Source organism: Octodon degus, unplaced genomic scaffold (genome assembly GCF_000260255.1).
Source record: "Octodon degus isolate 3935 unplaced genomic scaffold, OctDeg1.0 scaffold00246, whole genome shotgun sequence".
In the NCBI taxonomy this organism is placed as follows: domain Eukaryota; kingdom Metazoa; phylum Chordata; class Mammalia; order Rodentia; family Octodontidae; genus Octodon; species Octodon degus.
In genome coordinates, this window is record NW_004524822.1 from 2,823,256 (window position 1) to 2,835,571 (window position 12,316).

General features: G+C 34.1%; 1 protein-coding gene across 1 annotated transcript; it reads left to right on the forward strand.

The window, feature by feature from the left end:
* The first annotated feature begins 3,541 nt into the window (after positions 1 to 3,541).
* On the forward strand, positions 3,542 to 8,057 carry Vip (vasoactive intestinal peptide). Its single transcript, XM_004645989.1, has 5 exons — positions 3,542 to 3,648; positions 5,471 to 5,578; positions 6,625 to 6,729; positions 7,059 to 7,190; positions 8,002 to 8,057. Exons 1-5 carry the CDS (start codon positions 3,542 to 3,544, stop codon positions 8,045 to 8,047), a joined length of 498 nt encoding a protein of 165 aa, XP_004646046.1. The 3' UTR covers positions 8,048 to 8,057.
* The last annotated feature ends 4,259 nt before the right edge of the window (positions 8,058 to 12,316 follow it).

A 12,316-nucleotide genomic window follows, 5' to 3' on the forward strand; every position in this document is an offset into this window, starting at 1 on the left:
TGAAAATCCTCTCCATTGGATTTCCCTGCATCCCGTACATTGTAGTTAAGATGGCATTTTAGTTGAAGTCCATCCCAACTTCTGTTGGTAAAATGGAGAGGGGCACACTATTTTTATATTCTATTTTGTACAGTTTGGTCTATTATTATCAGTAATGTTAGTTATAACAATTGCAGAAGGCCTGGCTTCCAATGCTGTACAATGTTAACCACGGAGAAGTAAATTTTGCTACAGACATATCAAAAGTTCGGGGAACGCAGATTAAGTTTTAAATTTGCAGCTGCATTTTTCTGTTTTATGCTAATGTGCATTCAGAATAAATTCATACCTATGCTTCTTCTTAAGAATATTTTTCTAGAAGCACACAGAGACTAGCTATATAAAGGGCTAGTTTACACTCTATTTCCTTGGAAAAAAAGAAAGAAAGAAAAAAAAAGAAATGGAAAAAAAGAGAAGCACATTTTTGTAAATCTATGGATTAAGATTTTGAGCCTCCAGATGGTGCTATGATTCTTCTTTGCAATGGTTTTCTTTCTCTTTTAAACTCTGAAGAAAAGAATACCGTTTTTGATTTATTTTGTTTAGAGGCAAGAAAATTGAATTCTTTCCCTTTACTTTTGTGTTTCTTATAATGGAGAAATTGTCTTTACTCTGGAAAAATCTATAATAGTTACTCTTCTTGAATGCTAAGCACTTGCTTAGGCCAAATAATAATCAAATTTTGTCTTTTTTTCTACTTATCATTCAGTATTTATTTGTCTGTGAGCCTTAATCAATTTACTTTTGCTGTTTCTGGCTTTAAATAAAATTGCTTAGCTAAGAATTGGGTGACGAAGAGCTGAGGATAAAAAAATTCCATATGAGAACAATTGCAAGCTGTAGTTTATAATAATCAGTTAAAAAAAGATTTCCTGGAATTAAGCCACAGGAACTCTGGCTTAAGTCAGAGCTGTCAACTGGGAAACAAATTTCCAGACATTTTGAAATTTAATTCATTTAATTTTTCTTGTAACTGAATTATAAAATATGATTAAGCATAGCAAGATATTCTTTTACTGGATCAGTCTGACTTTGAATGCAACAAATAGACATGACAATCCCAAAGAAGAGGAAAAAAAGGGATTCAGAACTGTTTTCTATTGAGGAATGTACATACAAAAATACAAGAGAAAATGCATATTAATTTTTTAAATACAAGTAAGATTTTATTTTGTTGCCCATAAATTACTTTGTGTAGCTGTATTTTGACCTTAACTCTTAAAAGAATGTATGTTAGGCTACTTTGATTTAGAAGACAACAATAGGAATTAGTTATCAAAATGCTCTCCAATGAATTGTCTAGAACTATTTGTAAGGCGACTGAGTCACAAATATTCAAAAACCGGTATTGATTCATGTTTGTTGGAAGTTAGGGGAGAAAACAATGTAATTCTACATAATGCAAGGAGTTTTAGAAAGCAATAAAAATTTAATACAGTATGAAAGTTTATTTTTAATCATTTAATGTAATGGATATGAAAATACTTGGGGAATTAATGTGATATGGTAATACTATTGTAGTAGTGTGCCTATTGTACTACCTTAAAAGATTTGCTGAAACTTTATCCTGAAATGAGAAAAAATATGTCAGAAAGGTAAAAATTATTTCTGCTTACTTTTAAAATTAGGATGCACATCAAGAACAGGCCAAATCAGGATCCACATGAATACTATAAAAATAAAAAGTCATTAGAGGAATTGATGCTTGTAATAAAGGACAATTATACATTCATAAACATAATGAATATAGCATTTCTTTTTGACTTTTTGCACTTGTTTCTCCATTAAGTCCTTACTATTTTTATGGAACCCCAGTGGTCATGGCTAGAAAACTACAATCATTCTCTTAACTCACTGCAGCTAATAAAAAATTAAAATGTTACGTTAAGCTTCATGTTTTTTGTTTTAAAAAAGTAAATTTCCTCTTTTTGATCTTACATTCCAAAGTTTCTTGCTATAAATTTATACGTATCAGACGTAATGACAATTTAATCAGAACTTCAAGCCCTGTTCATCCCCTGTGACGTCTTTCAGAGAGCTTTGTGATTGCTCAGCCCTAAGTATGAGCCCTATAAAACGACGGACTTAGCAATGCTGGTCAGGATACAGTGCAGAGCAGTAGCTGGCTGTGACACAAGCCCGAGCCAGTGCTAGGGGCACAGGATAGCCAGCTCCTCTCTGGCCTCCAGAACTTCAGCACCTGAGACAGTTCCAGAAGACAGGCTCCTGAGGTGCACCCACTCTCAAGGCAAGTGAAAACTTTACCTTTCTTCTTTTTTCCTGTTCTTGGAACTTTTTTCAGAGCTATCATGGTTATTTCTTCCTCTTTAAAAATATCTCAGTGTTTTTTTTTTCTCTGCAACTGTATAAAGACAAGTTTCTCCAATCACCTAGTAAGAGTAGACATATTTCAATTTCTCTTGCATGAATAGATTTTGTGCACCCTTTTCCTCAGAAGATGCTTTGTCTTGCTTGCTCCATTCTTAAATACTGATTTTTAAATAAGATAAGGCATTTGAGTAGGTTTTGTTTGTTGTATATAGATTTTCATCTAAAAGGTTCAGTTTATATCTTTGTTTCTGAAGTTTTCAAGTTATTTTAAAGTGTTTTTCTTCCGATTTCCATGTTGATGGAGTAAACCTAGAAAGAATTTATGTTCCTTTTAACTTTAAATATAAATTCTGTGACTTTTATAAGCAGCAAGGAAACAGGTCTTGAAGACCTAACTTTTCTCTATAAACTCTTGATAAATGAAATGTGTAAGTGGATCAAATGGAATGAATATAAGCTTAGACTTTATAGGTCTGTTTCAGAGATAGTACCCTGTTCATTGACTTTGGGTTGTCAATTTTCTTTTAAAAATGAAGTTACTAAAAAAAATGAAGTTACTAATACCCAGGCTTAAAGAAATAAGTTCCTATATATAACCACAATTAAGAAAGGGAAAAGACAAGTATATGCAAAATATTCTATGGTGATAAGTATATACACACTGTATTCATATATATGTGTGTGTGTACAAAAATACAATCATGTGACTATAATTTACCAGAGCATAATTATTAAATAGGTGATACTCCAATTTTGTAAGAGTCAGATACTACAAGTTTAAAGTGGAAAAATAATTCTTGAAGATGTTATCTTTATCATAAGAGATACTAAAAGTGGCTGCTGCAATTATACTATCAGAGTGTTTTTCTCAGGCTTCTTTGAAGCACAATAGCATGATATTTGATATATACTTGGACCAATGAAGTACCCAACAAGAGGTAGACATCACACAAAATGGATCTTAATTTTTTTCTCAAATACTTCTCACCAAGGCAAGTCTGCTTGATGTAAAAAGTAATCAGAGTGCAATTTAACTCTTTAGCTTAGAGATAAAAATTACTTTTTTCCTACTCTTATAAGCCTTCAGAAACACAGCTAATGTCGCAGAATTCCCTTCCTGGTGATTAGTGATTGGAAAAGCTGATGTAATTGTTTGACTCTAGAGGCTGAGATGGACGCCAGAATCAGACCCCAGGTCCTTGCGGTCCTCGTGTTTCTCAGTGTGCTCTGCTCCCAAGCACTGACCTGGCCTCTCTTTGGACCACTGTCTCCTCTGAGGTAAACTTCCCTCTAAGATAAGTACATTCTCAATTAGACAAGTAAACATCTCTTCTTTATCGAAGGTGGGATTTCCTACATTACCTTTGGCCATGAAATACTTTAAACTAGTTATCATTTAAATATTGTGATGTGCTGAGTAAATTATTTTATAACACCAAGTCATGATGGCTGTCTAAGCCCTAGAATACACTTCAGGGCATGACAGACATTATCAGTGGAAGAAGAGCGCTTGGGCTTTTGTTGAAAACCAGAGTCGGGTAACTATAAACTTTTGTGAACTCTCAGCTTACTTCAGTACAAGGTCTGGTGGAAAAAGTTGTTTAGCAGCCAATCTCATTTCATTTCATTTTCAAAGATCAATCAGTACAATTAGTAGTAGTTTATTAGTGAAATATTTGTAAAATTATGTTGGACAGAAATCTAGGCAGAATCACTCTGCCAATATTAAAAATTGTGGAAAATTGTTCTATTGAGATATAATTCCCCATAATGGACTTGGTTTGAGATAAAAATCCTTGGATATGCAGTAGTCCACATTTCAAGTGGACTAAAACAGTTTCATAAAACTATATTTCATAAAACATACCACAGCTCATATTTAAACCTTAGTTTGATATAAGATAAATTTGTTAAACAATTAAACCTTTAAAATGCATGGTAGATTTATTTCTTCTTCCAAGTTATAAGTACTATTATATCTGAAGTCAAAAATAATAATTTTTCATTTATTTGCATACTCCAGATTCTTTGCTTCAGTTATGCTTAAGACGATGAATACTCCCTTGGATGTTAGTGTTCTCCATGAAATTTTTTCAAAGCCCAAATCCTATTACTTCAACAATTAAAAAGAATGGCTATATCTGAATACTATATCCCAGAAATTAAACTGTCAGAAAACTGCTCAGATTTTCATGGATTGCTAGCCTTCAGATTCACAAAAGACAGCCTATTACTGATTACCTCCTACTATATCACCAAAAGTGATATACAGAAGTTCCCAGGACCTCAAACCTTCGCCTCCTTGAAGATTTGAACTAACTGTGAACACACACGCACACACACACACACACACGCACACACGCACACACACACACACACACAGAGAAAGCTCATAATCTGCTGTTAACAAGGTCCATACATAAACAAATGCATTTAAAATCCATGTATAGTCAAGATATCCTTGAGTAAAACAGTGTTAAAACATAAAGTCAGAAACCAGAAGCCCTCAAAAACCTCATGGAATCTGAGGGAAATTCCTAAATGAAGAGACTCTTTGGCTTTGATCAATGTAGAGAAAAATACCACACCAAGGGAAATCTTTACAGCAATGTTTAGGGACCTAATGAGACAAAAGCAGAGGATATTCAAATCTTGAAAGATATTTGGGAAAATTTATAGTAAATATATATAAATTGCTTTCACTTTTAATATTGAATATAGCTTGTTTCTATTTTATAGGAGCCTTTCTACCGATTGTACATAATGTTACAAAGTAAAGATATTCCTAAAAAAAAAAAAAAGATATTCCTGATGCAGTAAAGTACAACAATGAAATGTGTATTCTTTAATTTTCTTATAGGATTGAATTATGCTGGCTAATAGAATTTGAATGGCCTCTATCTTGTGGGATAATAATGAATTTTCTATCTATATTCTCATAAGTCATAGAAGCCATTAATTCAAATTGTACTATATTATGTTGTGAATGGGTGACATTTCTTAAGATTCTGAGTATCTTATTTCAGGTGGTTGTCAAACTATGAGCACTATATTCTGAGAAAGGAATGTATTATTCTTCTAACATGTTTTTCCTTGATAGGATGGATGACAGAGCAAATGAACGTGATCAAGTTTCATTGAAAGGAGATTCTGACATCTTTCAAAATGCTTTGGCTGAAGATGACACACCCTTTTACTATGCATCCAGGTGAGTTTATTTATAGCTTTGTTTCATTTAGAAAAATATCCTAATTTTATCTTACTACATCATGTGTCATGGCTTCTTTCAACATGATTTCAAACAACTTTAGCACCTGCATATTATTTTCATGTACCAGACTGTAGCAATTTGGATGGATGTACATCATTCACATGTATTCTTTTGCACATAATTTTAACTTCATAGACTGGGTCAGTCCTGATAAAATAATTGCATTTCAGATTTCTTAATGGAAGAGGTGCTATGGAAAGAGTTTCATTGTATGTTTAAAAAGAAAAGACAGGGGCTGGGGGATGGCTCAGTGGAATAAGCGCTTCCCTGGCAAGCGCAAGGGCCTGAGTTCAATCCCCGGTTCCGCAAAAAAAAAAAAAAAAAAAAAAAGAAAGAAAGAAAAAAAAGACAGTGTTAGAGCTGTTCATTCATAGGTCTGCTCCTCTGAAGTAAATTTTAACTATAGATCAAATAGCTCCATACTAAAGACAGAGAACAAAAAGTTTCTGATTTCCATGGAAAAGTTGGTTGGTAGGTCCTAAAATCCTCTTTACCTCAAGAGATTTTTGTCTGCAGTATTCTGGTGAAAGAAATAACAGAAGTGTAATAAGCTTGCGAATTTCCCCAAATCAGCATATTTCCCCATTACACGTATCTTTATTTAGGCTAGTAGACAGAAATTCAAAATAACATGTAGAAACTAATTGAAATGCACTACAATGATGATGCAATATTTCTTAGAAATCCATTTGAAAGGTGCACAGCACAATAATGATACAATATTTGGGAAATAAAAATGTCAAAATGTACTTCTAAAACTCATTTTCTAAATATTTCGTCTTGGAGTAGAGATAGAGAGAAGTCCTAATATTAATTACTAGAATATATTTCTTGTTAGGGCATTTAGAAGCTTCCTTTTGGACTTAGGTTTAATGAGCAGCTTTCGTAATAAACTGACACATTCTTGTTTTTTCTAAGGAGCTAGAATGATATTCCAGAAAACAATTTACAAAATAATAGCTATATTTTCTTCCTTGTTTTAGAAATGCCAGACATGCTGATGGAATTTTCACCAATGACTTTACTAAGCTGTTGGGTCAACTATCTGCCAAAAAATACCTTGAGTCTGTTATTGGAAAACGAGTTAGGTAAAGATAATTTATAATTTTTATCAAATGTATCGTTATGCAATCTATGAGTTATATTTCATAGCTATTGTCACTAACCTTGCTTAAAGCTGACCATACTGTTTAATTTAGCTAAATACGGCATTCTTGAGAAAAAAAAAGGTCTATGGGTTAAGAAAATCTGGCTTTCTAATAATCATTGATTTCAGATGTATGCAATTTTCCTAAGTATCGATCACTTACAAATCTACACTCAAATTGCACAAGTCTCAGAACCAAGTGATTTGGGACACTGATGCATTAACCACCTCTTGTTAAACTCTTTGACTTCCCTTTCCTCTCATTCATAGCAGCGACACCTCAGAAGACCCTGAACTGGGCAAACGTCACTCAGATGCTGTCTTCACTGACAACTATACTCGCCTCAGGAAACAAATGGCTGTGAAGAAGTACTTGAACTCAATTCTGAATGGTAAAAGGAGGTAAAAACAAAAGCAAAAACAATATTTAACGAAAGATTGTGAATGCTTTTCAAAATTTAAGCTATGTAGAGACATACCCATCTTTTCATCTCACTACCTATTCCCTGGGAAGTGGTCATTCTAAGCCTTGGCTGATCTTAAATCTCCCTGTAAAAATTTTTAAATACTAATGTCTGTTCTTAATAAAACCAATTGCTAGGAATCAGTTACTCTAGGGGTACATCCTCAGCACTACTTTTTCAATTTATTTTTCATTTTATAAGATATCTTCAGTTATTTCTACCATGCAACCGGTGAAAAATGATGGCTAGTCTGAATCTGGGAACAGGTTTCATCAAAAATGTTGAAACATGTGAAGTACAGTTAACAGTTCGGTGATATATGGATCCTCCTTTATGTGCATCCTTCCTTCATCAAATTGAGCCATGAGACATTCTTAATATTGAAGTTCTATAAAACCCATGTCTCTCTATGGTATGCAGATATTGGACCAGATAAAAAGGGAATGAAATGCTTTCTTTTATTCCAATTAGTTTTGCGTACATGGTGAATACTAAGTATAGCTCTGTTTGGGTGAAATAAGAAAAGCTCACTCTCCTTTCTCACTAATTATAAGTCTATAAGAATAATTTTTGCCATTCTAAGACTGAGGAACAATTCATAAATAATAGCTAACCTTAGAGATGGTTATTTAGCCTTGGGGCATTATGCAGAACAGCAAACAACCTATTCATTATGTCATAATCATTTCTTCGGAACCTTTCCCAACTGAGAGACTTAATATGAACAATTTGCTCCTTCTGATCCACAGCTCTGAGGGGGATTCTCCTGACTTCCCTGAAGAGCTAGAAAAATGATTGGAATAAAACTGATGACAAGTGGTGAGTACACTTGTGCACCTCGATGTCTTCTAATAACCATTGTCTAATTGCGTATATAGGGAAGAGTCACTGGGCACAAGACTTCTTAGGCTGAATGATTTCCTTTATCATGAGACCCCATCTAAGAGCACCTCTGCCTTGAGTGGACCCCAACCTAGTACACAACTGAAAATGGCTTATGTGTTGTTCTGGTCACAGAACAACAAGAGACTGCTCACAAGAGCACACAGTTGGGGAACTGAGCGGCATTCCGCATCTATTCAGCCTTATTCCTACTTTTGTGTCAAGATAAAAAAGCAGAGGAGTCTGACTCACACTCATGAGAAAAAACTGGCTTTGTTATTGAGAATTAAACCATGTTGCTTTTATGAATTTGAGATTTAGTCTCACAATTGTCTACTAGCTCTTCATTTAATTTAGGTATAGAGAAATACAACCAAATTATAGCAGGGCTCCTTATTAAGAAAACACCAGAGCACTCTGAGTTTAATTGTGTTCTTCGAAACATAACAAATTTCACACAGCAAAATTCTAATTTTGACCTGTAAAGTGAATGTGGACACTATACTAACTGTGGCAGCAGAATATATTTCTTTCCTGAATTAAATGTTTACATTGATTCCTTCAAATCTTTATCACATTTGGCAAGTGCTTGAAGAAATTTCATGTAATTAGCATACCAAATATTAGCAACTTTATCCCGAAAGGGCTTTGAAGAAAATGTTTTTGGATTTGTGGCCTGTCTAGTTTCTAATATAACTATTTAACTTTGCTATTTTAATATAAACACAGTCACAGATAGCATGTAAAATGAATAAAAATGTTTGTGTTTCAATTAAAACTTATTTTGCAAAGCTAAGGTTGGGCAGGAATTCAACTCTTAACGAGACCAAGAAAATAAGACTAGTTCCAAACAGGCTAATTGTAACTCACAGTGTCATATTAATTCCTGGTGTGGACATGAAAGGTTTTCAAGAGAGAATGCATAAAGCAGTTCCTGGCTGGTTGCTTCTGTCTCCTGGTGAGACTACCCCTTTGTGAAGAAGTGTATAGTCAGGAATTGCCCACATATATACCTTCCATGCATGGACATTTGAGAGAAACAAGTCCTTTGCTTAAAAATGAAAGGTCATCACACCTAGCTTCTTCAAAAACTCTGAGACAAAACCTTCTCCACTAAGATTAAAAAATAAGACAGACGCTGAAACATAAAGATGAACTAAGTGCTCTATCTGTTGTAAATTGCAAGATCACATAAAATCCCACGTTGTATTCTTATGGAAGGGTGGCTTTGGCTAGGTGCTCTAAACAGGAAATTCTATGGGTTATCCATTTGTGAAAACAAGAGATATATAATTATTAATGACTAATGATAGAACCCTTCACATTTCAGTTTCCTTGTGACAGTCAGTCTTCTGGATGATTCTTTTTTGATTGTGCCAGAATATAATTGCTTGCCTCAGGTTCTTGAAAAAGGAAAAGGAAAAATACAAACTTATTAAATGAATGACTGAATGAATGAGATTATAATCCTATAAATAAAAATATTTTTGTTTAAAGCACTAATTCTTTCTTTTTCAGAATTCTTGAAGACAGATGATAAAGTAATTACATTTTGAGTTCTACATAACTAATTCAAGAAAACAACTTCAATAGCAAAACCAAATAAAATATACTGTGTTGTGAATGTTGTGATTTATTTTATTCTGATGTAATAACTGTGATGTTTACATTGTAAATATTATTAGAAAGTTCTAAAATTTGTTTTTAGCTTATAAGAGGTCTGTAATTTCAGATGGTATATATTCTTTCTAACAAAAATATGTTTAATGATAAGTAGAAAATAGGTCAATTCCATTTATATGAGCTTTTCTGGAAGGATAATTGCAGAGGCAAATTGGTAGGCTTATTTCTAGAGCACAGATCACTATTCAGAAAAGTAAAACAGATAGCCAGTGTGTCTGCACTTGAATGTTGAGCAGTTAGGATGCTGTGTGGACAAAATCTCAGAATATCTAAGAGAACATCAATAGCTAAGATAAAGACATTCTCAAAATAGAGTTCCAGAATATTTATGTTCACATTTGTAGACAATTTTATTTCTAATGGGATTTTTTAAAAAAACTGACAAATTTAGATCTCTGTTCACCAAAGGCTTTCTTCTGACTTAGTGTTTTAGTCTAGAGACTTGACCTGCACTTCTGACTGTGGACCTCCCCATTGTGCTTGTGTGAAGAACGTGCAAAATACAAATGGATTGGAATGCTTGTTTTTCAGGAATAAATATTTTTCCATAATCCTTCTGAATAATATTTAGTCATATCCACTTCTTTTAGTGAAAGTAGATTTCGAGACACAACTATTTTTCCAAAATGATTGTAAGAACTAAATATAGAAAATAAAGACCTTTGATTATGATTGCAGATAGTTTCTGCTGTTCTGATTCTTTCATATGGTTCAACACTGACTTGTTTGGGCTTTAAAGTCCTAGGCACTGAAGAATTTCTGGGATGTTTGAAGTAGGATTGCTTTGGATGGTGTGTGAGTGCTAAAATAACAGTGACTTGAAGAGGGAGGTTTCTTTCTCACATAAAGACAGAAGTTAAATGTTGATGCAGCTGTGATGGTCCCGATTCCAAAACTCTTGGGAATTTAAACACTTTGTAGCTCATTCCTTATTTCCTAGGAAGGGATACTTCCCATGATGCAAATTGACAACTAATGTTCCAGCCATTCTATCTGCATTCCAGGCCACTAGGGGGAAAAGGGTGGGGACATGAAATAAAAGGCAGCAAAGGGTATGTGCTGGATCTCCTTGAGATTCTGTTTTATACTGACATTCCTCTTGACTGGAACAGGTCTTATGGCTATAGTCATTTGCAGGATAAGAAAGGTAGCCTTCCCCATTCTTGTCCCTAAGCACCAAGCTTAAAACTAATTCTATTTATGTAACATAATAAAAAAAACACAGATGTATGTGGGGATGTGCTTTTGAGATTATTCAATTCACACTAAAAAAAGACAAAAGGATCCTTCTGTAGGACAAAGCTCTGCTGATTTTCATTTGCTCCATTTAGAATTGGTCACACAAAGAGGACTATACTGGAAAGACTAGTGACTGCAAACTATTTCATTCAAGTTAAAGTGAATTGGTTGTATTGTAGCTCTTGTCCTCATCTGATGCCACAAATTATAAAGTATTTATTATTAACCTTGCCAGGAATGTACTATAGTAAGAACAATTTCTAGATATTATTTGTACATAAGGAGATTGTATAGCTGAAGTGGGGGCATAATTTGAATGTGAAACTGAAGCATTTTGGTTCTTAATGCAAATCTTTTAAATTTAATCCTTATTCACTCAAAAAATATTTCTTAAATGCCTACAATGTGTCATAGGGATGTCTCAGAAACTGTTCTGGACAGGGGACAGCAACTGCAAACTAGGAACCAGCCCAGTAAGGAAATCCATGTGGCCACCGCACTATCAGCCAGACAGAGACCAAGTAGGAGGTGTAGTCGAGATGAGCCAGGATTGGACCTTATGGATCGCATGAAGGACTTGAGAAATGATGTGAGGACATATTGCAGAAGATGATACGAAAAGTGACCAATGTCTTGTGACAGATGCACCATAGTAATAAATGCATGATTGTTCCTTATGTGTCCATATAGTGTGATGGCATCTTTTAAGAATGATGACTTTTTTTGTTACTGGCATTTGATAATGAAATCATTGCTAGAAGGGAACTTCACATATTAGCATTTTTGTATCTTCCTCTTGATCTGATATCGGTGACATTATGGGCTGAAGTAGGTTCCCCTACAAAAGAAGTCTTCATCCCATAGAATATGATCACAAAATGTAATTGTGGTTAGAGACAGGATCTTTACAGGGATAATTAAGTTAATTATGTCATTAAAATTGAGATTCAGAATGACTGATTTCATTATCAAAAGAGTATATATTGAGATGACACATGTTGTAATCCTAGCACCAGGGCAAATAAAGTATGAGAATCATTAGTTCAAGACCAGCCAAAACTATACATCAAGACCCAGTTTCACAACATGAGGAAGAAGAAAAAGGAGGGAGAGAAAGCAGAGGAGAAGGAGAGGAGAGACAGAAAGGGGAGGAAGAGGAGAAGGAGGAGGAGAGAAGAGGAAGAGGTGGTATAAATAAGCCAGATATACATAGAAGGATGATCTTATCAGAAAGTTGCTCAATTTTGGTATAATGATTAT

What these genes read in the sequence shown, in the direction of transcription:
- Vip (XM_004645989.1), top strand. Translation starts at nt 3,542, where the DNA reads ATGGACGCCAGAATCAGACCCCAGGTCCTTGCGGTCCTCGTGTTTCTC. An exon ending in CCCTTTTACTATGCATCCAG is followed by an intron (nt 5,579 to 6,624) that starts GTGAGTTTATTT and finishes TCCTTGTTTTAG; the next exon opens with AAATGCCAGACATGCTGATG. An exon ending in GTTATTGGAAAACGAGTTAG is followed by an intron (nt 6,730 to 7,058) that starts GTAAAGATAATT and finishes TCTCATTCATAG; the next exon opens with CAGCGACACCTCAGAAGACC.